The sequence below is a fragment of the Hemicordylus capensis genome, chromosome 2, assembly GCF_027244095.1.
Source record: "Hemicordylus capensis ecotype Gifberg chromosome 2, rHemCap1.1.pri, whole genome shotgun sequence".
NCBI lineage: Eukaryota > Metazoa > Chordata > Lepidosauria > Squamata > Cordylidae > Hemicordylus > Hemicordylus capensis.
In genome coordinates, this window is record NC_069658.1 from 148986722 (window position 1) to 149014445 (window position 27724).

A 27724-nucleotide genomic window follows, 5' to 3' on the forward strand; every position below is an offset into this window, starting at 1 on the left:
CTCACAGTTATGGTTATGTCCACATGACCTAGAAAGTTCAAATTTGGTATATCTCAACTATTGGAAGCATCTGAACATGGGCTATGTACACCTCTTAAATAGGGATATATACTTGTTCTCCAAGGTAGTTAAAAGAGATCACCAAGAAAGTTGGAACTTTGCTATGTGCCCTGATTTTTGGAAAGGTGTAAAAGGGGAACAAATATTTGCACTTTTCTTCTCAAAAAGGGGCTTATGGTAGTTAAGACACTTCAACTTTAGCTAGAAAGCTGGACTTTGGTACACATCTAGGTCAAGATATCCTGAGCCTTTTCTCACGATCCATTAGAAGGGCTCGAAGGGGTTAGGGGAGGAAACCACAAAAAGCTTACCTCTCCCGCAGACAATCCTTTTCTTGTTGCTGGGTGGCCAGATTGGCCTCCCAGACAATTTCCGGCTTCTGCTGGCAGCTCCGAGTGTTGGGGTGCCTGGACGTGTCATCCCATCCCCGGAACTCCTATAATGCACCACCTGAGCATGTGGTGCATTATGGGGATCCTCCCTCCCCTCCTGGAAGCCATCTAGGAGCCCGGAGTCTGTCAGTCCCAGCCAGCAGGCAGACGATCAGTAAAACAGGGTTATGAGGGCTGCTGGGATTGGGCACGAACACACACACACACACACACACACACACACACACACACACACACAAAGCCGGGCTGGGCTTCCTTAGCCCGGTTTTGCCCACGCGTGTGAATAGCTTCTAGGGAAGTCTGAAGATGGAACGTTTTATATCTAATGGCTAACCTTGAGACATGTTATGTCCTTAGTTTATGTCCTTAGGATGACCAGGGCACAGCAAACCAAGTTCACATGGGAAGGGATGCTGGGCTAGGGCTGTTCAATGGCCTCTACTCAAGGACCTTCAGTCCTGTAAAGATAGATGTATGCCCCTGATTCGTTATGCATCTATCTTTACAGGATGCAAGTGTGTGGTGTGTACGATTAAGTCTACACACATCACCCAAAGGTTATATGAATCCTACTCCAAGTCTATATCATAATTAAAAGGTTAGTATTTATAACTTTCAGCCTTGATCACATCACAATGTTATTTATAATCACTCTCTAGTCAGGCTCTTGGCCAAATTTCAGTTCATGGGAAAGTCCTCCTAGCCAAGTTTTTATTTCAAATTAGATATCATGATAGACTGCATCCTAATGTTTTTAAAAATCTGGATACTGGGAATATCTTCTGAACTTCTGTCTAACTTTCCAGAAGAGCCAGTCACATATCATTGTGGCAACAGCAACAGAAACCAAACACATTCATATAAATGAAGCACATTGGCACATCAATCCCAGCATTTTTGCAGAACTAGTCAATGTAGGCAGACTACCTTGAATGGTCTGAACAAGAGATAGAGCTCCCGAGGTTTGATGTCCAGAGGTAGGCCACTGACAAAGAGCGTCCGTACCTTTAAAAGAAAAAGAAAAGAGCCATCTGTCAAGAAAATGAAGGTAATTTTGAGTGTTCAGCACTCCCACTCACATCCCAAATAGCCTTATAAATAAGTCCACAAAAATTACTAGACTACCTATACACACATATAGATGTATTACAAATGGTTAACAGTCAGCCTAAAAGGAGATACGGTAAACGCTCTCCCAATTTATAAAAGCTTCCTGGTTTGCTTACCTAAAATCAATTCTTGCACAGTCACTAGTGACTAGATATGTATAAACCTGAGCTTCTTTTTAGCACACATTACAAAAATCACAACACTGCCGACATTTTATTTAGTACTAGTATTTTTCAGCCTGTTAAATTAACGGGCGCTAGTAGCCTTCTCCGCCCTCCCGCAAATAACTTTCAGGGGGGGGGGGGGCTGCTCCCTGGGTGGTGCTGGGAGGGAGTTGACCTGAATTGGACATGACCACCAGCAAAAGAAGGGCAGAAGGGAAAGCAGGAACCCTTCACTTCCTGCAAAGCGCATGCCCAGAAGTGGCGTGCACGCTCATAAAAGCAAAGCGCTCCGCTTTGCTTGTTCTTCTTGCCTGGCAGCAGCTCCCTGCTGGGCCCGATGCTGCTGCTTGAGGGAGGTGGAATGCTCCGAGTGTGCCAGGATGGGCGGGGTGAAGGGAGTAGGGGGGAGGCGGGGCCTGTGCAGGGAGGGGGGGCCTTTAAGTTGGCGGCGGCAGCGACGGCGGCCAGGCCAGGATGTGCTTGGCATCGTCCTGCGGTGGCAGCAGCTGCGGCACCAGCAGGACAGGAGGCAATCGCAGCAGCACCAGGGACTTGCCCGCCTCCTCCTCCCTGTTCCTGCCACAGCCGCGCTAGCACCTGCCGCTCATCCCACCGCCGCACTCCGTCTCGCCGCCTGCCTGGCTCTGCCGCCGGCCCCTCCTCTCTCGCCCGCAGAGGGTCCAGGCTGCTGCTGAGCCTCGCGGTCCCCTCCCTTCAGTCCTTGCTTCTTTCTCCTTCGCGGCGGCGGCTGCGCTTCCTCTTGGGCTTCCACGGCGGCCCCGGGCAACATCGTGTCCGTTATGGCGAGCAAAACCAAGACCAAGAAGAAGCATTTCGTGGCCCAGGAAGTCATTCCCCTCCTCTGGCTGAGGCCGCGGCTCCGCCGCTGCCTGACCCCCCCCCACCTCGGCCGTTCTGTGTCTTCTGGCCGAGGCCGCGGCTCCGCCGCCGCCTCGGCCACACCGCATCCTGTGGTCGAGGCCGCGGCTCCGCTGCCACCTCAGCCGGCTTCCCTTGCCGCCTCCTCTCCCTGCCCGGCTTCGGCGGCAGCTGCTTCTCCTCAGCCCGCCACTTCTCCTCCTCCTGGCCAACATGGCCGCCTGGTGCCTGCGGTCGTGTCTCCCTCGGCATGTTCTGGGCATGCACTCCGCACATGCCCAGAACAGCCGAGGGAGACACGGACGCAGACACCAGAGACACGGGCGCACACTCTAGGGCTTTATTATATAGGATGGTTTTGAAAGTCTCTATACCAAGATCTAAATATGCCCCACCCTATACATTAATTTTAGTACAGTGGCTGTTTCATTCGAGTTCACAAACACTATCCTGATACCTAAAGAGGTGTTTCTCTTGCAAAGCACATAGATAATACCAGAGCAAACAGTGAGGATCATGGTCTAAGCTTTTATAATACACTGCAGCTATTATTTCAAGCTTCTCTCAACAGGCATTAAGCCAGAAAGAAAGTCATTTTAAGTGCTTACAAGTGAAAGTGATGTCAACTCTCAACCTTAAACAGCTGACTCCAAACCCATCACAAAAACTGGCTTCCCTCCAATTGCATATGAAGCAATGCAGACTTTTGCAAATCCAGAAAATGTATACCTATAACAATGCAAAGAGTTTCCCCAATATCTATGGATTAGGTTGTGGGGTGGGGGGGAATCACTTAAAAGTTGTGCAGGAAGAAACAGAACACTCACACCATACACTCCATTAACGAATGGCCTGAGGCTGAGCTCAGTATATCTGCGGGAACATCTACATCAACCTCCCTGTGGCCTCAGAACATCTGGGGAGGCACTGCTCCAGGTGTACATCTTTGTGTTGCCAAGTTTATGGGCCGAGATAGGGCTCTTTCGGACGCGATGACAGAATTGTGGCATTTCTCTCCAGAGAGGTTAGTCAAATTACATCATTATTGGAATTTAGGCGGCCAGTGAAAACCTACCTATTCTATCAATGTTTAAATGTAGGGTTAATTCAGGATTGTAAGGATATTTGTATCACATGATGTATAAGCAGATCCTCTGAAGAAACTATTCTGTTACCCCGAAAAGTCTCCAAACTATGTTAGGCCCAAATGAATGGAGGCATTGTTGCCAGAATGGGTATACTCATGGGTCAAATGGGCCGTAACCCAGAATTTGGCTTTTAAAAAGCCAAATCTGGCAACAGAGGCTCCCCTGCACCTTTGATCCCTCCTCTTCTCCCCCCCCCCCGCTAATTTGGCCTTATTTGCAAGACTGAGTTGATTACATTAAGATACCATTTTAAAATGAACATTTAACAGGATTGTTTGGTTTGTATTTTAGTAATTCTTTCGTTGAATGACACCTTGAGCATTGCTTGTCACACAAGAGCGACTCTCAGTATTTTTACATCACTTCCTTCTCCTCCTACCTTGTTTTTTACTCACAGACCACTGGAAAAGAGGAGTGTGAACAGTTCCTAAACTTGGGTAGGATGCATCCCCTACCCTAATGAGAATTGTGAGTATGGCCCTCAAGGGAGTACTTATTTTAGGGCTGATCTATGCATCATGCTGAATGTTTTCACCTCACTGGTAGGGCTTCCCATGCAAGATGTACAGCTTTCTGGAGGGAAGCAGCACCAAAAGGTTGCTTATTTCAACTCCCTACAGGGAAGCAGGCAGTGCAGAACTCATGCAATGCTTTTGATTCAGATGGCTACCTCACAGGAAGTGAGTGCCTCCTTCCACTTTCTATGAACCTACCTCATAAAAGGAGGAGAAGCAGCAACACATTCCCTTTGCTAACAGACCTTAAGGCCTCTACACAGTCATTGACCCAAAGCTATCGGGGGCGGGGGGGGGATCGATTACTGAGAAGAGTCCTATATGCCTTCTTTGCATGTTATTGTATTTCTTACATTAAATGTACTTGTGTGCATGGAGAAGCTCCACCACGCCCACAATGTACTAAGCATGTACACTTTGCACCTGTGCAGGCGAATGCCTGCGCAGCAGGAGTAGAACTGGACACCACAATGCTACCCTAATGTATTCAGTGCACAAGGAAAGCGTCAACATTGAAGAGGGCTATAGACGCTCAACCCCTCTAGAAACCCTCTTGCACACACACTTTTCACATTGTCAACTACTCTGCCTTTCGCAAAACCGAGGACCCAGGTCACCACAAAAAAGCAATCTGGTGGCTCAAGGCAGACTTTTGTCCTCCCCCTTCCCAGAGCTGGAAGTGGTCTGAAAGAGTGACTCTTTCAGTATGTACACACTTATTCTGCCTGCACCTCTGGTAAACAGGTTTGGCAAGTATTTGTAATTTTCTTAAAAAAAAAAAAAAAAAGTGTTCGACCCCAAGAGAATTGTGTGTCACCAGCCCTGCAATCAGCAGGGCCCTTTCAAGTCAGGTATAATCCAAATATGCAAACAGTGGATCAAAACCAGTTCTTTCTAAGAGGAAACTCCAAAGATAAGGACTTGCAGTTTTCAGTTGGGAGCTTTCATCTTCTCTCTTATTTTCTGTGCTAGTTAAACAGGATATTTGCATTTAACCCAAGCCCATATTTCAGTCAAATAATGGGTAGAGCCCTTAAACGGAGTGACAAATGGTCCCTTCTGATTTGAAGTAATCATGGTCCAAAAGAGCAACCTAAGTAACGGAGACATTCTGTTCTCTGTAAATAAATTATACAGTGCAAAGGTGAAATTCAAGCTTAACCTCGCTTTAAAGAAAAAGAAAAAGAAGAAAAAGAAAGAAACCCTGAGAGTTTAATGGCAGAATATCAAAAGAGATGAGAACAGCAATTAAGAGTCTTTCTATGTGATGAAAACCACTGCCCTTCTTCTCCTTAGAGCTTTACTTATGCACTGCCCAGGTTTTTATATTTGATGAATATTCAAAGAACTGCGCTGAATCATATCAAGGAACCATCTGGTCTAGGATTCTGTTTCCAACAGCGGCCAGCTTCTGGGAAGGTTGTGAACAAAGACAACATACTTCTCCTGTTGCTGGTCCCCAAGCATTTGGCATCTAGGAAGTACATGGACGCTCCATTAGGTCTCATGGTGGTGGACTGGTATTGATAGATCTTTCTTCCATTAATTTGTCTAACAATTATTTTCAGGCCATCTAGGGGGGGTGTTGTTCATCCAAATCATCCCTTTATGCCTGCTCCAAGTGCCTGTTTACACAGGTATCTGGAGCACACATCCCTCCCTCATGTGATAAAGAGATGTACCAGGAGGGTATCAGGACATCCACAAAGGATGTTCTGATCGCATACGAAGTGTGTAGTGTTGTCCAAACCCACCGCTGGTTTAAACTAAAAAAAACTAGTGGTAAAAATTATGTGGGACTGCAAGGTCTATAGTCTTGAATCCCCAGTACTCCACACTCTAAGAATCAAGGCACACAGATCATGAGGTTACTTCTACAAACTCGAAGTGTATCCTCAGAAATACACCTGCCCTTCCTGTTGGAGCCGCAGGCAAGTAATTTCAAACTGTAATCGGAGGTTTGCCAGCAACTGAAACCCACCTCATGACTTGATTCCCCCACTGAGTTAATTTCATAGTGTTCAACATTATTTATGACAAGGTGGGGATGGAGCCTGTCACAAATTCCTCAATTAGTGGAGGGAAGAACAACAGAGAATTCAAAACCCTCCAAATACTAATACCCTTTCCTGCAACTTAAAGCATTCTTGCTCTTCACTCTCTACCCTCCCTCATCTCATATTATACTTTCTGGTATACATGTAGTACTCTGGCCAAGGGCAGCACTCTGCCCTCCATACCTAGCACCACAATAGTCCAGAACACATTTTTCAATATGTTGTTTTCTAGAAAGCAATAACAGAGTGACAGAAACAAGGAGTTACAATGCCTTTGGTCATTTCCAATGATGTCTTCTTTAAAAGGAAATTCTCCTTGTTATCATAACAAATTTTACTTCAATGAAAACACCGAAGGACTTGCCTGGCCTGCATTATATGAATGACAGTTTCAGAAATTGCCCTGGATTTTACTCACTATGTCAAGATGCCTCAAACCCCACATTCACCTGTATGCTTCCACCAAATCAAAAATGAAAAACTAACAATTTGGTGTACAGGCGATTGTTCGTAAACAAGCCATAGAGGTTTAACAACAGACTCTCTTCAGTTCAATGATTTACCTCAATTCAGAACACATCAGCTAATTTTTAAACTCTAGTCAATAATTAACTGCTGTCAGCAAGTCCAAATAACCCAGCATGAGCTTGATGGATGGCGAAGATTCAAAGACTATTTCTAAGTTTGGTACTTTTCAGAGAGCAGTGCACACACCCTTCACCTAGAGGGCAACACAGGGAACAAAGAATGTTTTCATCTCATCTGCCTCTCCCACTACTTGATGGGACTTTGTTGTTGTTAATTATCTTCTCAAAATTAAAACTTACATCATGTTGACAAAAAGAAAAAGGAAATGGAATCAGTTTTTTTGCTACAGAATCACAACAATAAGACATGGTCTAGTACATAACATCTCAGTTCATTTCAATAAGATACAAAAAAGGCAGAATTCTTTTTATCAAATGACTGCTTTGTGTTTCTTGACACATATGAATATTTTCATTCTGTCATCTACATAAAACTGGGTTTGACAATTCCCAGGTGCCAGGGTGCCTAGAATTTAACATAAGCACCTAGCCTAGGATATTCAGAGGTAGAATTACTTAATAAAATATGTATTTGTTCCAGATAGCCCTGTTTCTGTTCTAAGTGTGTTATCTGTAAAGGGGAGAAATAGAAGCCCATTTACTCTCCTCCAGCTCCTCTACAATGCCCATAACTTAGTCTGGTAATTTTGTTAAGTGTACATTGTCTGGTTCCCAAAATTGGGGGCTGGCTCCTAGATCCAAAGAAAATCTGTCGAGGCCTAACATAAAACCATGATGGTGGATGCCATTTGTGTGATCAGCAACACCAGGCTGACCATACAAATGGCACCTGTGCAGATGCCATGTGCATGCTGATGGCACACAGAGCTTTTTGAGACACGCACCACCCTAGCAGGAAGCTGGAAGGGGCGGTGGAAAGCAGGTAAGCACCTGCTCTCCATTTTCTTAAAATTCCCTTTCTAATTTCCTTTAAAGTGCTCAAACAGTGCTTCGAACCGCAGTTTGGGCACATCCCTATTGTGAGGGAGTTGGAGAGAAACAACTGGGAAATTCCCTGCCTCCAAATAAGCAGAGTGTGGCCTCCATCATCCAGCTCTTGCAGGATGACAGATCAGCCCTCACCAGGTTGTTTGTGGTCCCCCACTTTGTCAAGTTTGCCATGCAGCAAACTTATGCAATGCCGAGCGAGAGCGAGAGAGAGCGCAATGAAGTAAGAGGTCAAGAACACAAATCTCACCCCTGCCATGATCTCAGTAGCTGATCTGAGCAAGCTTCTCCCAGCCCCATTCCTAATGTTGACCCACCTTTTGTGGCTGTTGTAAAGATTAATGTATAGTGGAGAGAGGTAACAGTTTTTAAGGAAGTTGCAAGGGGCTTAAGAGGCAAGCCCATGATGAACATAGAAGACTCTGGTTTTGCTTCCCATAATGAACATACAAGACTCTGGTTTCAAACTCTCACCACATCTATTTACAGAGATTAAAGTGGAATGAGTGCACACCCCATAATATCACCATCACCATCTATATAGCACTTTTTGAGTTTTTAAGGCGCTTCACAAATATTATACGTCAGGAGTGGTCTCCGGCTGAACTCCTGGCCGTCATCTCTCTCAATTGATTGAGGTCGGGGATGATGGGATTTGTAGTCCAACAACAGCTGGAGAGCCTCAGGTTGGCCACCCCTCCTGTTATATGTGAATGTGCTCAAAGAATTTGTCTCCTCATGACCGAGGCAATCGTAGCTAAGGAGTTAACTAAGATTGGTGAGCCAGGAATGCGCCAGTGAAATGTGATGCCGATCATAGTCCCGGTGCGCCGGCAAACTAGGATTAAACTACAACTGTTAAGTACGAATGGATTGAAATTTACTGGTTGTAGTTTAATCCTAGCTAACCATGGTGGCAGGACTACAATCAGCACTAAAACATGGGTTCCTCCCCACATCACTTTCTGCAGGAGCACACCCAGCCCCAGCTCGCTGATCATAGTTGACCCTTTAGCTACAATGGTGCAGGTTATGAGAACACAGAGTTATAGTCATGATGTAATCCTTATAGTCATGATGTAATCCTTACAACAACCCTGAAAGTAAAGTAAAGTTATGGCCCCCCATCTCACAGAGAGGGACTGAGAGGGAGTGGCTTGCCTAAGGCTACATAGCAAGTTCATAGCAGAGGCAAGATTTAGCCTGAGAAGGTCCTGATTCACAGCTCAATCCCCTAGCCACTACACGACACCAACTCTCTGAGCAACAATTCTTCTTTCAAACTGCCTTCAGCTCTCTGAAAAAGCTAAAATATATCTCCATACAAGTGCCTTGAATGCTCTGAAGTGCTAAATAGATGCTATTAATATTATGATTATTATTTATTGGTATTTATAGATCAGTTTATTGATATAAAACCAGCATATTACTAGACTAAATATGCCGTACATATGGAGGCCTGAGCCAGCTCTGTCCATATATGATTAGAAACATAAATGAGCACGTCCCACTTCTCTCCCTCTGGCCTGCTGTTCTGGTTTTAATAACTGAGTGGGAGGGTAGTTCATCTAAACACTGGATTAACTGCCCCCCCGCCACCAATTATTAATTCATGTCCTCAATAGCATGTGGGCAGGGCCGGCTTGGAAGTATCCTCTGAACCAGTTTTCCATTTAAGGTATGCGCATGCGTGCATGCTCACAAGTTTTTTAATGTCCACTCAGTTAATTTTGGATCCCGCTCAGGTTGAATCAGAAAGGCCACATTCTGAATACACATGTGCACACACTGCCTTGATGCTTTCCAGAACAAAACTCATTCTGCACACAGATGAAAAAAAATTAGAGAGGACACTGCTCTGAACTGCCCCACTATCATTTCCTCCAGTACTGGGTACTGTTCTCTATGCAAACCTTAATCAAGTGCAGTACACAAAGCTAAAACGAAGCGTCAGAACTACTTGTCCATGGCTGCCAAAGTGAGCCAATTGCAAAGATCTCCATTAAAGTTCACCAGGGGACAGTGGAAACAAACCCCTAGCAGAGAGATTCCTGAGACTAAGGGAAGCTGGAGCCATGTAATCTCTTATAATTTCTTTGGCCAGGTTCCAGAACCTTAGGACAAGATGTCAAAATCCCCTTAAATGGAGAAAGGAGCCGATGCCAGTGCATCTGTATCAGTGCTGATCTGGATGTTGTGTTTCCAAGGGCTATGCACACTGAGCCAAGTCATTTTAACCTGCATTTCGACCCCCATCCCCACGTCAGCTACCCAACACTATGACATACAATGCCTGGGGCCTCTGTTTATTTGCAATATTTCAATGTGGTTTCTGTTTCCACTAATGCGCTTATGTACATGAAAGTTAGTTTTACAAACAATTCCCTTAATGATCTGCACTACAGTATTTGACAGAGAGCCCTGAGCCGCAGACTTCACTGAAAACCAGCTTGTGTGTGCCTGAATAAAACCAGAGACATATCCCGCTAACATGAAATCGGCATACATACAGGAACTAGTTTCATGTGCTGCAGTAAATATGGAAGCTAAATATTAACTAGGCAACAAGCACTCCTGATATTAATGCTCACTGATAGGCTGCACAGCTCAATGCAGGTGGAGAGGAGAGCTGGTCTTGTGGTAGCAAGCATGACTTGTCCCCATAGCTAAGCAGGGTCTGCCCTGGTTGCATATGAATGGGAGACTTGATGTGTGAACACTGCAAGATATTCCCCTCAGGGGATGAAGCAGCTCTGGGAAGAGCAGAAGGTTTCAAGTTCCCTCCCTGGCTTCTCCAAGATAGGGCCTAGAGAGATTCCTGCCTGCAACCTTGGAGAAGCCGCTGCCAGTCTGTGAAGACAATACTGAGCTAGATAGACCAATGGTCTGACTCAGTACATGGCAGTTTCCTATGTTCCTATGGTTGGGGTGCCATTCGTGCTGCTGTGTATATGTCAATGCCACCAATGGCGCTGTGGAACAAGGCAGTTCTGCCCCATCTCAAAGTTGCACAGATGCAGTTATGCGATGAGACACTCACTGGAAATAATGGTTGTCACGCCACGCAACTGCATTTGTGCAACTTTAAGAAAGAGTCAGACTGCCCTGATCCACAACACCATTGGCCATGTTTACTTACACACATGCTGCAGTGTGGGTGTTGCTCCAACTGCTGCACAGTATGTCAGCAGCTGTTTAATGCTTTTTGTTAAATGGATCCAAGATAGCTTTGCAAAAGAGGCCACAAAAATTATTAATCTGCAAAAGCTTTTGCTAGCCTGGCTTCCCTTACATACCTATCAGTCATTTTTGGTCTCAAAGGGGCGGGGGGGGGGGATGGAACAGAAGTTCTCTGCCTGATTGATTGCCAAATTCAAACAACTGAAGTAGCAAGTAGCGATTTAAAAGCCAATTTTAAGAGTTTGCCACACTGCAAGCATTCTAAAGCAAGAAATGTTAGAAAGCCACCATACTCTTTCAGGGACAACTCACATACAGTGGAGGAAAAAGTCATAGTTGACAAAACATAGCAACTTCAATTGTTGCTCATTTCAGAATGCCACATCAGAACCACTTGAAATATGGGCAAATTCAATTGCTGATGAAAGAGAATAGAGGTTAAGTCAGCAGGAGGCTTTACACCCAGGGCTTTTGCCCCAAATCTCCTTCAGAAGGGAATGTGTGCATTCACCAACCAACCTTACCTTGAAGTCGGTTGGAGAATTTTGGACCCACTCTACTCACAAACTAGGCTTTGTGATGCGAATTCTAGCTTATCTCAAGGTATGTCAGGTAAGAGGCATGCTCTCTTCAGAAATGCAGATCTATCTCTGCAGGAACTCCCACCGCCCCCAACTGGCTCCGCCCCCAAAGGAAAACACAGAGCATGCCACGTGGACTTGTTCCAAAAGAAAACCGAGAGCAGAGGGGAGGGGCTGCTTCCCTCAATGCCACGAGTGTACTTCAAAGTGGCTTCACTCAGCATTTACCCCAAAGCCTGAAGCCAAGTGCGAATAACTCCCAGGTCAAGCTCAGTCCACTTTTATTTACAGGGCACATACCTCATCTCAAAAATCCTTACATCAGACCTGTAAGCTGCATCAGGATTCTTCCCCCCACATTACAGACTGGGAGGCTGGGAGAGAGGGGCTTGCCTAAGGTCTTTTATAAGTTCAGGTCTGAGGTGAGACTTTCTGACTCACACACTTAGGGGATGTACTCGACATGATAACGCGCACACACAACCACTACCCAAAATAACGACCCCATGTCAAGTTTCCCCTCATCTTGCCTGCAACATGTGGCAACAGAAATGTGAAGTCACCCATTATGCATTTTCCCACCTACAGCCCAATGGTAGTCAATAGTAGCCAACGGTAACATGTGGGGAAAGAGGAATGAATGATCAATCAAACATGTCATGCATTTTTATAACTACACTTTATGGGATGAAGAGTTGGAAATGAACAAAAGGTTGCCATTTTTAACACCACCCCTACTGGTTGCCACAACTAGTTCCAACCTTGACTACTACACTAAGATTTCACCCCAATGCCCACCTACGCCACATGATAGGTTTCAGTTATGTTCATAACTCAGTGAACAAACATAGCAACCGGTGTACATGTAGACACAACCACAGCAATAGAATGAGACTGCAATGGTTTGCTTTGCATTAATGCAACGTTCAAGAACCTGCCTTACTGGAACCATTCCCCAAATACTCAGAGAGTATGAGCAGCTGTTGCGTCACATGAGATTGTGAGTACAATTAATATACTGCACTAATTCTGTACTTAAAAGTACCTTTGCACCTACAGTAAATCTGACTTTCATGTCTCCGTATCATACAATGTCAAAACATGTGCATGTTTTTTCAAAGTATTCATTTTCCCTTGGCAGATGCTGTAGATGGCAGCAGTTTCTAAATGGCCATCTATTTCATTATCCCACCAGTTTCTAAGCCATCTCAAGTTATACTAAGTTCTAGAAGGCATCATCCAACATTGGTCCCCACTCCATGTCTCTGCACAACGTAATACTACCATCTTCTATACTGGATTGCAAGTCAACAATGTTTGGTGCATATTCAGTGGCAGACCTAGGTCTTAGAAAGCAGCTCTCCACAAAACTCCTGTAAAATGGGGTGGGAGCGGAGAGAGGTTTCAAATGGAGAAGTGTTGGGCAGAAAAGGGGTGCTAAATCCCAATTCCAACTGCTGCTCCCCCTGTCCAACCACTTTCTTCCTGCTGCTTCTCTCCTGAGTTCTCAAATCAGAAGTGAGCCCATCAAGAGTGGGGTGCAATAAAGCAAGGAGAGAGGAAGGAATGAGTTTCTCTCTCCTGCCCACTGCTTCTCTGCTAGAATCCTCACTGCTTTGCTTTACAGCTACTGAGTGCAGAGTCTGGGGTCCACCCCATCACATCCTCCTCAGTCTTCACTCTCATCCACACAGGGTATTTTGCACACTGATTGGTCCTAATGAAGGTATCTGGCAGACTCTGGATTTTATTCTAACAGCTCAACACTTTTGATCTCAGTTTCTTTATCACCACCGCACTGATTGCTAATTATGCACCCCAAATAATCAGACGTTCAATCTCTCTGCCTTTTGGCCAACCACAATAGGACATTTTGAGCCTCTCTCCTAGAAATGTCCACTATCGTATTTCATTACCTCAGACACCTTGCTGAGGTAAAAGTGAAACATTTCTCCACCTCCAACTAGATTCTTTGCCCTAGTGCTTATACAGTCTGCACTACACAGTCCAATTCTTTATTCTGTTTTTATTCTTTGCAAGAGGAAAGCTTTTATTGACTTGCATTTCAATCAAACATTTACTTGAATAAAGGCTCATATAGGCAGTTTTCCACATGACTGGTTCAATGGTTTTCATGCTGTCTTCCTAAGACCCACAGGGTTCTTCAGAGGCTGGTTAGGGATTTGTGAATGAGAAGATCAATAAAAAGACAGCTTGCCCATTATTTCCGCTCTCCCCCTGCAATATGCAGCTCCAGTGATGTGGGCACCTTCTAGAATCATGGAATGTTAGAGTTCGAAGGGATTTTAGGGGTCTTCTAATCCAGGCCCCTGCTGCTCCATGCAGGAAACGTCTGCAGCCTCCATGACAGATAATCATCCAGTCTCCATTGGAAAACCTCTAGAAAAGGGAAGCCCACCACTGCGTGAAACAGACTGTTTCACAGTTTAAATTTTTAAAAATCCAAGGTGATCGGGTTTGCACATGGCAAGAGCTATGCTCAACAGCCTAGCCAGTGGGTCCATGAGTACTGGGAATACATCCTAAAATGCACCAAAGAACCATCAACTGCAGACAGTCCCAACCTTGGGTTATCAGATGTTGTTAGACAATCCTCATCATCCCTATCCACAATGACTAAACCCACTGCAGCTGGGGACGATGGGAGATATAGTCTAGCAACGTCTGGGGACCAAAGTTGGGCACCCCCTGCTCTACTGCACACACAGCTTCCATGCAAGATGCTCCCTGGCAGGTAAATAGATGTGAAAAGAAGTTATAGAGGGCGGGTTTGCACACTAATATTGTAGCACAATCAAAGCGGATAGAAGCCCTATTCTTCTTCTTCTTCTTCTTCATCATCATCATCATCATCATCATCCTCATACGATTTCTATACCGCCCTTCTAAAAATGGCTCAGGGCGGTTTACACAGAGAAATAACAAACAAATAAGATGGCTCCCTGTCCCCAAAGGGCTCACATTCTAAAAACAAAAAACAAGATAGACCCCAGCAACAGTCACTGGAGGTACTGTGCTGGGGGTGGATAGGGCCAGTTACTCTCCCCCTGCTAAATAAAGAGAATCACCACGGTAAAAGGTGCCTCTTTGCCCAGTTAGCAGGGGTAGTTATGTTCAACACGTGTACAGTCTTGTACAGTGTACACAGGTAGTTCTGTACACAGGGAATGTTACTGGCATGTTATACTGAACACAGCTGCAGCAGTACACTTCCTATCTGTACCCTGCATTTCAGAGGACCTCTACCCAGGTTCCCTTTTAAAATGAACACATGTACAGTCATTCACAGAGGAATTTAATGGCACAGTGGGGAAATGACTTGACTAGCAAGCCAGAAGTTGCCGGTTCGAATCCCCGCTGGTAAGTTTGCCAGACTATGGGAAATACACCTATATCGGGCAGCAGTGATATGGGAAGATGCTGAAAGGCATTATCACATACTGCGTGGGAGGAGGCAATGGCAAACCCCTCCTGTATTCTACCAAAGACAACCACAGGACTCTGTGGGCGCCAGGAGTTGACACCGACTCGATGGCACACTTTACCTTTACAGTCATTCACACAAAACATGTGCATGTGTGCAGACATCTGAATGCAGGCACAGCATTCTGAAGAGGGCTATATGTCTGAAGAGGGCTATAATGTCAAAGAGAGGCAGGTTATCTTTGCCCCACAACACCTTTGAACAGCTCAGTGACCACACAACAAGCACTGGTCCCTTGCCTGCTCCTGTCAGCCATAGACTGGTGAAGATCTGCACAGGCAGAAGCAATCCACACATCCAGACTGCAGAAGTCAGGAGCTCAGACACCATGCTCTCCATTGACAAAATCAGAGCCAAGCTACACCTTCAGCAAATCACAAGGTGCAGCTCTTCACAGAATCACTTCAGACTATACACTGTAGGTGTAAATAACGGGAAGAGCATTCAAAACCCACTGCATTTAGAGACCTAGTACATCAGAGATAAGGGTTCTACACTTAGCTTTCTCGCTGAAACGAAACATTTCTATGTAGAAAGAATTTTGTCTGGTGGGGGAATGCTGTGTACTGTCTTTTGAAGATGCATAACCAGAAAGCCTCTGGTTGAGACAGGTCATGTGAGAGGAACTGAAGGAAACAGTTCAACATTTGCAGCAGAGGTCTGTGTGAGTGGTTGGGCCTGCTTCATCTTTTCAGGTGAGGCCCAGATGGGCCAATAAAATGAGATAGCCCTCAGTCAGATAAGTTATATACTTATAAAACAAATCTGAGTTTTTCTGCCCTGATCCTTTCCTGTGAGTTGCAATGAACAAACAGTCGAGTGATTAGGGGTCTGGAGTGTGCTGCTGTTCTCACATATTCAATAGGGTGCATTCAAATATGCAATCCTCATCTATACTATGAAGTAATGCACCACACGAGCTCAAAATCTGTAAACCCTCCACCACCACAATGCAAAACACAAGACATGTTCTTCGGCCTCAGTCAAGTAAAAAAAAAAAAGCCCTAGAAGTGCGTGCTTAATTTAGAAATATTCTGACATTCAAGTACCAATTTTTAAAAATAAAATGTTGGGGGAAGGGAAGAGGAAAGGACGAACACGACAATGAGACCACAGGTACTGAACATAAATGACCTGAGGGGGTGAACTGAAAGCAGGACTTGAAGAGAGAAATGTCATCTCTTTAAGAAATTACTCTTGTTTTCTTTAGAGGTTCAACCTTAGGTCAGCCAACCTTAAAACTGTAAAACATTACTCTTGTTTTAGTCGTCAAGAGTGAGTTGAGGCATGAGCTGGGGAGGGGCATTCCCCCAAGAATCCTCTTATTTGGTTTTGATATTGAAAGACAAGTTCTATTTTTGCGTCACATGAATAGGAGAGGACAAATACGAACAACCAATTTTTAAACATCTCTTCAAGTTTCCCTCTGTGGAGGCTCATGAAGGTGTCAGGCCAAACCAAAGACTTCAGGGAGTCTTCCAGTGGTTTTACGAAGCCTTCAAGATAGGAAAATGCATCAGAGGCAATAAAAAAATATGTGAGGACTGAAGAATTAGCTATGCCTCTTGTTAGTCTTGAACAGCAGACAAGGAATATTGTACTACAACAATATTCCAAGAAGAAGCACAACAGAGTGATAATAAAAAGATTAAGCAGCATTTTTAAGAGTCACCCTTTTCCCCCCAGCTCTCAGATCCCAGTAAACCAGAAGTAAACACCAAAATCACACAACCCCCTACCTCGAGGCCAATTTCCACATTCCCACACTCCAGCCGACCTTCTCAGGCATTGCCACAGACTAAAAGGCAGCTGAGGAAACTTGGACTAAAGCCTCTCAAAAGCCTCTTCCTGTTCTTCTGGAAAAAGAGAAGACGACGAAAAAAAGGTCTACCCAAAAACGTGGGACCCACCAAGCAGAACACAGCCCATCAGTGACTCAATGAATCTTCCTTGTTTTGCTGCCTGCCTCAGATTCCAAAACAAAGCGGAAGGAGGGGGTCAAATATCTGGTAGGTCACAAGCCTTGTAGATCTGTCCTAACATGAAAGAAACCAAGTCTTTCTCTGACAGCCAATAAAGAGGTTCACAAGGGCTCTCATATCCCCTTATTAGGATCAACCAATGTTCACAATGTGGTATGGCAGCTTTTGAGTTCCAGAACTCCTCCTTCTGGAAGCTAAACATTTTAAAACATAGGGTAGGGGAAAAGAGAGATTTCTGGGTGAAGGTTCATTTCAGTCTTAAACTGGCAGAGGAAGGAAATCCTTGCAGGCTCATTTGGTGAGAACTGCCATCTTGTACTACTGCAAGGCACTGGGGGAAGAGGTCTCAACTGGGGGCTCCAGCAGCCAGGCTCCAACGGCTTACTTCTGTACCATCAAGCCACATTTCTGTCACAGGTTTTGTAGACTGAACTGCATTCCCCAGCAGCACTATCTGAGTCAGGCAGTATGAACAGATTCAGAACTTAGACCCCCACAAACCAGGCTCCACCATGCCTTATAAAATCTCAGCCTCAGAAGACCAGTCTCAGTAACGTGTCGCACGGAAGAGGGTCCTAGTCAGGCTTGATGGAGAATTCAGCCTCAATTGGAGTAACTGCTTGGAGGGTGGGCCTCTATAAATAAGGAAGGCAGCCCAGGAGAATCAAATCCCTGTGGCCCAGTCCAGAGTGAGGGGCAGGGTTTACTGGACAACAGCCTATAGAGGAGTAGGGGAGGGGTGTGTTCAGTTCTTCCCTGGAAGCCTCCGAAGGAGGTCTGATCAGCAGCTACTGTAGGAAAAAGGGAATCTAACAGCCTTGGGCTGGAAATCAACTGGGAGTTCCTTACCTGGAAATACGTAGGAAGGATAGGGACCAGTTTATCTAGATGCGTAAATAAAAACAGAATTTATTTTTGTTTAGGTGCTTGAATCCGACTGCATGGTGGGGAAGGGTTTTACAGGAGAACCTCGTTACTTGTAGGGGTTCCATTCCTCACCTACTGCCACGACTAACAGAACCACAAGTAATGACGACTTACAGCTATGGGGAAAGGGGGGTTAGGTTCCAGGGTGGAGGGGAAAAGCCAAGAAAGCAACCCAAAACACTGAAAATACTTACAGTGAAGTGCTCTACTAGTCCCCCATGTGCCCAGGAATGCCTCCTGAAGGATGAAATGGCTACAAACCCTGTGAAAAATTGCAGGGGAAAGTCCAATTTTTTGAAGAAACGAGCCACAAAATGGCTCCTTTAAACAAAATGGAGGGCGGAAGTCACTTCTGGCTCTCTAGGGACCGCAGATACATGGGTTTTTAACCCTACCACATCCATGGATACTGAAAATGGGTATCTATTAGAGACCGCACGGATATGCGGAACCGTGAATAGCGGTTCCGCAAATAACAATGTTCTCTTGTACTTGAACAGAAGCAGCAATTGTCAATGCCTCTATAACTTTCCTTATCATCCAATTATTAATAAATCCTTTTTGCTGTTATAGAGTGTCACTCCTTATTGGGTCCTGCCCTAGTCACATGCTTCTGAAAGCCTAAGACTGCTCAAGCTTTACTTTAGGGAGGGGACTTCCCTACAGAAGTTCCACTTTACCCTCCCAAAATAACCCCTTTGAAGGGTGAATCTGCTCATATTAAAAAGTGGATTGTGACAACCTACTTGGGACTCATCAGAGCTAGAGGAGCCTGTTCTTACGACCAGCCTAAGCCAGCCTGGGGCAGCCCAGATGCCAGAACAACAAGTTCTGGCCCCAGATCCCTCCACCCTGCCTCATACTTCACGGAGCAGGGCTGCTCATGTGGGAGCATGAAGTGCACTCCCTCCACCAAGCCTTGGATAGTCTGCGGGGAAAGGAAGCTTTTTGGAGCCTTCCCCACCACCCGCTCTCGGCGATCGTGAGAATCGCCCCACTGGAGGGAGTTTGTATTTCCCTCCGCCCCTTTTGACTGTTACACAACCTCAGAAGATCAGTCCCAGTAACTTGTCTCATGGAAAAAGGTCCTGCCTGAGCAGGCCAGCCCTAACATGCAGTCAATTCAGGTGGTGAATTTGGAGAAGTGACAGTTTTAGAGCCGTTATTCCTCGACTCACTCACCTTTGCTGTAGCCAGTAGAAACAGAGCCACTGGCCTCACTCCTGGCCCCACTCTCAGCAGTCAGATTCTATGGTGGTACCACTCTAGCCCAACTCTAGAGGCAGAAATCCTTCCTCCTCAGCCTGTCTCCTTTTCCTATTCCATGACTGCTGCTGGGCACAGCAGGCTTCTAATTCACCACCAACCTAGCAGCAAAGCACAGGGGCAGCATGGCAGGAACAACCAGGTAAGAGAGCAGGGGAGGAATGTTCATATGGGGGCAGCATTTGACACCCCACTTCTGGAGTCAAAAGGTCTTGGGCTTAGCTGTCTGGTCCTTTCCTCCACACAGATGACTTTAAAATTTGACCTCCCGCTTGTCTGGCCCTTCTGATCTTCAGCTGCTGCTTTTGAACACTGACCCTTGTCTGCTCTGAACTGTGCCATTTGTCTCTCTGGCTGACAGTCAGCTATCTCCTGGACCCTGAAGGCTGCCTGCTTGGAGACCAAAGCTGGGCTTTAATAGCAAAAGATCTCAAGTTACACAAATGCTGGGATGGAGGAGCAAGATGAGGACTCGCTTTTGTAAACAGAAAACAACCCCAAATACATAGTAGACAGACTAGGCTTGCTCTCATGCTAAATAAAGCACACACACACACACACACACACACACACACACATTGAGGTCTTTATATTACTAAAGGTAAAAATTAAATTTTGGAAAGTATGCCAGGTACAGAATCACAATACAGCAAATTTGTATACTGTGGCCCTGTGGTTGAAAGCATACATGCCTCATACGTGGAAAGACTTTACTGTTAGGTTGGAGCTTGGCCACCAATGAGAGAGAGATTGCCCATCATCTGCTAACAATGGCAGGGGCAAAGGGCCCCTTTCTCCTCAGCTTACAAGAGCGAGTCACACAGACACAGACAGTCCTCCTTTAGGATCTCGCAACTCCATAGAGCTTCTGCTCTTTCCTCTCCCAACCGCCACATGGCCTAAGTCCTCCAAACTGGAACACAAGATACACACACACACACACACACACACAGTGAATGGGAGGAGGTGAGGAGAAGGACCTCTGCAACCAGGCAAATGGGGTTGCACCCTCTTCCCACCCAGAAAGACCACTACGGCAAGGAGAAGACCAGCCAGCCTGGCCCCCAGCTATCAGCCTGAAAATAAGCAGGGAACTTGCTTCTCTCTCTACCCAAAAATAATGCTCTGCTCCAGATGCCAGCTGCCCTGGACTTCAGGAGCAAGGGAAAGAGCGCACGGGTCTCTGCCACTGGTCAGAGGATTGAAGGCCTCTGAAGAGTTGCTCTACTTCTGTCAAATCAAGAACACCAGCAAGGGAAGGGAAAGGCAGCTCAGCTCTTGCATACAAAATCCAAATGTTAGCCAAATTTGACGTAAACAGGTAACTTGATGCTTGCTAAAACTTAAAACTTGCTTAAAATCTGCACTTTAACACACATACTTCTTACTTTAAAGCAGAACTCAGAGTTTTAAATGTGTTAAGATATTGTTTTGATGCATTTTCCCCTAGAGTGTTTTTTTGCTATTTTTTAATGCAGATAAATCTGCAAACCCAGAGTAGAGCCCAAGCCTCTCTCCTTCAGTCAAATGATTCCCTGCCTCTCACAGGCAGTGAAATAAATAAACAAACAAACAAAGAAACAAACAAACTTGATTGATTTCTATACTGCCCTTCCAAAAATGGCTCAGGGCAGTTTACGCAGAGAAATAGTAAATAAGTAAGATGGATCCCTGTCCCCAAAGGGCTCACAATGGCCTAAAATAAATGGCCTAAATAGGGCAGGCTATGGTACAGGGAACTATTATACTTCAGACACATTATGCGAAGATCCAGCTCCCTTGAGAAGTCCATAATGCTGGGGAAAGTTGAAGGAAAGAGAAGAAGATGACGACCAGCAGCAAGGTGGATGGACTCAATTACGACAGCAATGAATGAACCACTGAGCGATCTTAAAGGCCAAGTTGAAGACAGATCATCCTGGAGAGAATCTATCTATCTATGTGGTCGCTAAGAGTCGACACCGACTTGACGGCACTTAATCAATCAATCAATCAATCAATGGTACAGGGCAGCAACAGATATGACAATCTATGGTTGGGCAAGGGACCAAGGCACTCTGCTCAGGTTCTTATACATTGTGAGATATTTCTATTAGAATACACATGCTCAAAGGCAGCTGGCCCTAGGTGCCAGAACTTTTGTAAACAAAAGGGGGCAACCATAAACAAGTCGCATAAGTCGCATAGGAACATAGGAAGCTGCCATATACTGAGTCAGACCATTGGTCTATCTAGCTCAGCATTGTCTTCACAGACTGGCAGCGGCTTCTCCAAGGTTGCAGGCAGGAGTCTCTCTCAGCCCTATCTTGGTGTGTAAATCTTTGTAGATATATCATGTACAAACAACCACTTTGTATATAATTGTGCTTTGGCATCGTACTGTATGCTTTGGTAGTTTGTTGGTTCAATAAAAAAATCTTGTCCTATCTTGGAGAAGCCAGGGAGGGAACTTGAAACCTAGATGCTCTTCCCAGAGTGGCTCCATCCCCTAAGGGGACTATCTTACAGTGCGCACACTTCTAGTCTCCCTTTCATATGCAACCAGGGCAGACCCTGCTTAGCTAAGGGGACAAAAGTCATGCTTGCTACCACAAGACCAGCTCTCCTCTCCCTAGGAATCAGAATTATTAATGTAATTTAATATTCCTAATGCGGAGGGGCCTCCATGTTTTGTAAAACTTGTGGGAGGGGTAAAATTTTGAAGGCTTTTAGAAAACAATAGTTTATATAATTTATAATAATCCTCTGCCTTGCTTTAAATGCTTGACCAATATTTGACCGGTCAAAGACCATTTCCACAATGAATAGCTACTTAACAACTGTAACCTTCTTGCTAGAGAAGCACTGAAGCTACTTCTAGCATAAGCATACTGTCACTTGCAAGACAGAGCAGGTTCTCATTAATGAATCCCTTACAGAAGGAAAAAGACAACACTCCTCGGGCTTAAACACTCAATATGACTAAATAAAAATAGTTTACAGTAAGTTTTCTTTAATGCCTCATTCACTTATTTGCCTTCATCAAGGAGTATTTTACAGTAGCTAGGGGAGAGCACCTGTGACAAACGGAGACCTCCCATCATCTTGAAGGGAGAGTTCACCAATTTCCTAATCTGATCTGACACAGGAGATAGGGCCACTTTGCATCTCACCACCCAGAGGGAAGGAAATTAGCATACTCTTTGAACTACGGACTGTTGTGAAACGGACTGTGTGTGTGACACCCACAGTTGCTGAAGCCAGACCACCCCCTCCCTCATGGCTTTAAAGCTAGAAGGCAAAGGCCTGGCCAGTGTTCACCTTTTTGCATCTGCAAATGGGTGTTCCATAGAGCCCTGTGGTTGTCTTTGGTAGAATACAGGAGGGGTTTACCATTGCCATCTCCCGCGCAGTAGGAGATGATGCCTTTCAACATCTTCCCATATTGCTGCTGCCCAATATAGGTGATTCCCATAGTCTGGGAAACATACCAGCGGGGATTTGAACCGGCAACCTCTGGCTTGCTAGTCAAGTCATTTCCCTGCTGTGCCACTTAAGGTGATGCTAGTCAGTTAGTAAATGCCCTTTTGTATTTTCTTTTGAATTCCTGTATTCCTTTCTTTACTCCCAGTTTCACCCTATTTTCCCCCAATTCCTTATTCTGTGTGCAACCCCTGTTTCTTAATAATGTTCATACACTTCGAAGTGGCTTCAGTTTGATTTAACAGGTTCTGGGGGGTTACTTGCAAAATTCTTCCCCATGTGCCACGTAAGGTTAGTCACTACTGTTGAGTTGTTTTCAGAATAAAATCTTGTTGTCTAAGCTGGGTTGTGCGGACTCTGGCTGCACAGTGCCTGTAAGTCCCAAGCCAGACAGTTTTAGGTTGTTGAAGCCATGTCTAAGCCTGGTCAGTGGCTTTAGATCAGTCTTCAACTGGTGGCAGCCTACTTTGAAGGAGCAGCATGCTCCTAGATTTGGGATCAGAGCAATCTCTCTACTGAGGGTAGATCCCAGGCAAGCATAGAGGCACCCCTGTTTCATCACAGCACCACTCCAAGGGTGGCAGTGAGGATGGGGAAATACAACTTTAAATGGTGGCAAACGTACCCATCACTGGTGCCCAGTATGCTCTACACAGCGGCGTCAGCCAATTAAGCAACCCGCGTGGAGGCTGCCCCGCCCCTCGGTTGTGCTGTGCTAACCCCTCAAATGGCTTCTGCACATACGCTGAGGTGGGACAGCCTCTCCGTGGGGTGCTCGATTGGCCCAACTGCCGTGTAGGGGAAACCAGGTACTGGCAGCAGGTAAGTTTGCCGCTGTTTAAAGCTTTATTCCCCTGCCCTCACCACCATAAAAACATAAAAACAGCCCTGCTGGATCAAGCTCATGGCCCATCTAGTCCAGCATCCTGTTTCAAACAGTGGCCCATCAGATGCCGCTGGAAGCCACAGGCAGGAGTTGAGGGCATGCCCTCTCTTCTGCTGTTACTCCCCTGCAACTGGTACTCAGAGGAATCCTGCCTTTGAGGCTGGAGGTGGCCTATAGCCCTCCGACTAGTAGCTGACGATAGACCTCTACTCCATGAAGTTATCCAAACCCCTCTAAAAGCCACCCAGGTTGTTGGCTGTCACCACATCTTGTGGCAGAGAATTCAACAAGTTGGTAATGGTTTGTGTGAAAAAGTACTTCCGTTTGTAGGTTCTAAATTTCTTGGCAATCAATTTCATGAGATGACTGCTGGTTCTAGAATTATGTGAGGGAGAAAGATTTATCTCCCTCCACTTCCTCCACACCACGCATGCTTTTATAGACCTCTATCATGTCTCCCCACAGTCGTCTTTTTTCTAAACTAAATAGCCCAGGTGTAATAGCCCAGGTGTTGTAGTCTTGCCTCATAAGGAAGGTGCTCTAGGCCCCTGATCATCTTGGGTGCCCTCTTCTGACCTTTTCCAGTTCCTACAAGGTCCTTTAGATGTGGTGACCAGAATAGTACACAATACTCCAAGTGTGGCCACACCATAGTTTTGCATAAGGGCATTATAATATTATCAGTTTAATTTCCAATCCCCTTCCTAATGATCCCTAGCACGGAATTGGCCTTTTTCACAGCGGCCGCACATTGAGTCAACACTTTCAACGAGCTGTCCACCACGACCCCAAGATCCCTCTCCTGGTCAGTCACCGACAGCTCAGATCTCATCAGCGTATTTTCATCCCAATGTGCATCACTTTACACTTGCCAACACTGAACCTCATTTGCCATTTTGTCGCCCACTCACCAAGTCAGGAGAGATCCTTCTGGAGCTGCTCACAATCCGTTTTGGATTTTGCTACCCAAAAGAATTTGGTATCATCTGCAAATCTGGGCACATTGCTGCTTACACCCCTACTTCTAGATCATTTATGAATAAATTAAAAGTTTCTTGTCCCAGTACAGATCCTTGGGGGACCCCAATTCTTACTTCCCTCCATTGTGAAAACTCTCCATTTATCTCTACCCTCTGTTTCCTGTCTTTCAACCAGTTAGCAATCCACACATGTACTTGTCCCCTTATCCCATGACTGCTAAGTTTCCTCAGGAGTCTTTGATGAGGAACTTTGTCGAAAGCTTTTTGGAAGTCCAGGTAAACTATGTCAACTGGATCACCCTGATCCACACACTTGTTGACACTCACAAAAAACTCCAAAAGGTTCATGAGGCAAGATTTCCCTTTGCCAAAGCCATGCTAGTTCTCTCCTAGCATGGCCTGTTGTTCTATGTGCTTTACAGTTTTATCATTTTATCCTTAACTACCCCTGGAGCAGGTAGGGGGCTACTGGCTACACAGCATGGAGTACAGGGTTTGCTGGTGCACTCCCATGGGTGCAGTACCTGCATGCAGCATTCATACTTTTCACAACATCTGAAGGAGGTTTGCGTGAAACGGGTTTCTTTATCACCTGCTCTAAAGCACACAGAAGTTCTACATATTCAGCAACAAGACATCAACTTTACAGATCAACTTTATAAAACAAGCCTGCAGCCTAAATGTGTGATTGATTCAGCCTGCCTCACTAAAGTTGTTGTTTTTAGTGCACATTGATTAGGATTTCAAAATATGGTCTGTTTACGCAGAATTTTTTATTCTCTAAAGATGCAGGAGTGGTCTACAATACAATTGAATATCTGCAAGGTAACTGGCCAAGGTTTCATTGCCCTAGATATATCATCACATAACTAAAATGAAATTCACTGTCACAAGACATTAAATGGCTACTAGCATAGACAGCTGCTGATGGGGGATAAATCTTTGGATCTGTCCAAGGTTCCTGCCCCCACCCGCCCCTTGAAAACTATCAGCCATCATAGTTAGATGGAACTTCCAGATTCTGGGGGCAGGTGCCCAGCCTATAAGCTTCCTAAAGGTATCTGGCTGGACATTATTAGAAACAGAATGCTAGATTACCTGGAACTTTGGTCTGATCCAGAAAAATTCTTCTTATGTTATCATTACTGTAGAAGCAATTAAACAACGAGGCGAGTCTCACGATTGGTGAGACTCTTCTGAAATGAGGTCAGCAGGGAGAGCGGACTTAGCCCGCTCTTCCCGCAGATGATTGCCCACGGAGCCCAGGGCAGCCGGACTGGCCACCCACATGACTGCCGGCTCCGTCACAGAGCTGGCGGGGGCTGTGGGGATTGGGGGCCACGTGGTCCCCGGAAGTTCCAGGATACCCCGCGCAAGCATGCACAGCATCCTGGAGAGACCCCTGGGGCTGGGAGGCTTGTTCCGGCCTCCCGGCGGGGGTCTCCTCATGTGTTGCCACGGGGCAGAGGCACACCGTGGCAACACACAATCAAAAAGACGAGGTTAACGGAGCACTCACTCAGTTAACCTCGGCTAAGGGGAGGGGTACTTTAGGAGGTTTGCTACTGGGAGCCGTGTAGCTCCCGTTGCAGCACATGATCGGCAAAAAATGGGCTAGGCTCCCTTAGCCCATTTTCCCCTGATCATGAGAATCTCCTCAACATCTGTATTCCCTTCACTGTAGGCCTACTGCCTGGGCTTATTTTTTTAGGTCCTATAGCATTCATCTGAAACAGGATTCTGGATGTTCATAGTATTCATATCTTTCTGCACCAAAACCTCAAAGACCGGAGGGGACAGTATTCACACAAAGTGCTCTCTCTGTGCACCAAAACTTTTTCCTTCAACTTTGTTCCAAACATCTGGCCACTCCTATGCACATATCTACCCTATTTCCCCTCCACCATACAGTGCTATATTCCATGCAACAACATGAATAGTTTTACCACGGGCATTAAGTATCTTTCTCAAATGTGGCCAATTGCACAAGGCTGTCTTCCTACATTAATGTAGGAATGTTCCTACACTGGTGTGACTGCACACAGACCATGAATGAATAAGATGAAATCAATCAATCAATACTTTATGGCGGTCTTTGACCAGCTAAAACAATAGTACAGTACATCACAGCTAAGAAGTATACAGAACCAAGCTCAGAATAGCACAAATAATTCAAAGTTACCAGCAGTCTTACAGTCCAAACTTAACTGCAGTTAACTCATGCAGAGGCACAACATTTGGCATCACTAAATGTAATGGTTGGGTTCTGATCAGAAAGTTCAGAAGGTGGGTGATATAAAATTCATCAGACCTATCTGGGAAGGTCAATAAAAAAGTATTACCGGTATCCCCAAAGAAGATGCAATACAAAAGGACATGAGCCACTGTCTCAGCTTCGCCTGATCCACATGGATAGGTACCCTGAAGAAGAATAAGAACTTCATCTCTGTATATAATTATAACCTAGCAGCTTGGTCTTAAAGGCTTTTTAAAACACACATTCCATGTGTTCTTTCCGAAATAAAAGTACATGGCAAAATCAAGTTGCACCTAATCAGACTTGATACACTTCCTCCAATGCAACTGCTTGATTACTCTGCATTTTTACATCCTTCTCCACTTGTACCAAAATCCTCATTCAATTGCCAGAGACATCCCTACACCTGAGGTCACCAAGTGTACAGATGTTTATATCCTTACCCCACAGTGCCCATGTTATTCCAATTATCCACTTTTGAACACCTATGCAAATTACCTAAAAGTGAGGATCAAAGTAGATCCTCTAGACCAGAGATTCTCAACGTTGGGTCCCCAGATGTTATTGGACTTCAACTCCCATGATCCCCAACCAAAGGCCACTGGGACTGGGGATTATGGGAGTTGAAGTTCAATAACGTCTGGGGACCCAAAATTGAGAATCCCTGCTCTAGACTCCTCTGGAGTTGCTGCATTGTAGTAAATGAGGATAGAATTCAATGTCTAGAATCCAACCCATTATGCTATTTTAAAAGGGCGAATTAGAAACTATGCCGAAAAAAAGTACCTACCCTCTTGGCATGGGAAACCAAGAGGGCAGAGCGAAACATTTCCAGAAG

The 27724-nt window shown here is 45.4% G+C and overlaps 1 protein-coding gene across 12 annotated transcripts in view; it reads right to left on the reverse strand.

Annotated features, from left to right (window-relative positions):
* Window positions 1-27724, reverse strand: part of RBPMS (RNA binding protein, mRNA processing factor) — a 207368-nt gene that overhangs the window by 137509 nt on the left and 42135 nt on the right. For 10 of the 12 annotated variants that reach the window (XR_008315428.1, XR_008315425.1, XR_008315421.1 and 7 more), the window contains exon 2: window positions 1380-1457. Coding sequence is in view for 4 of the 12 variants with exons in the window: in XM_053292059.1 (XP_053148034.1) it covers window positions 1380-1457 (78 nt within the window). In the remaining 8 variants the exon portion in view is untranslated. Of the gene's footprint in view, window positions 1-1379; window positions 1458-26971; window positions 27015-27724 lie in introns of those variants that run through there. The other 2 variants (XR_008315427.1, XR_008315422.1) reach the window with 2 other exon arrangements.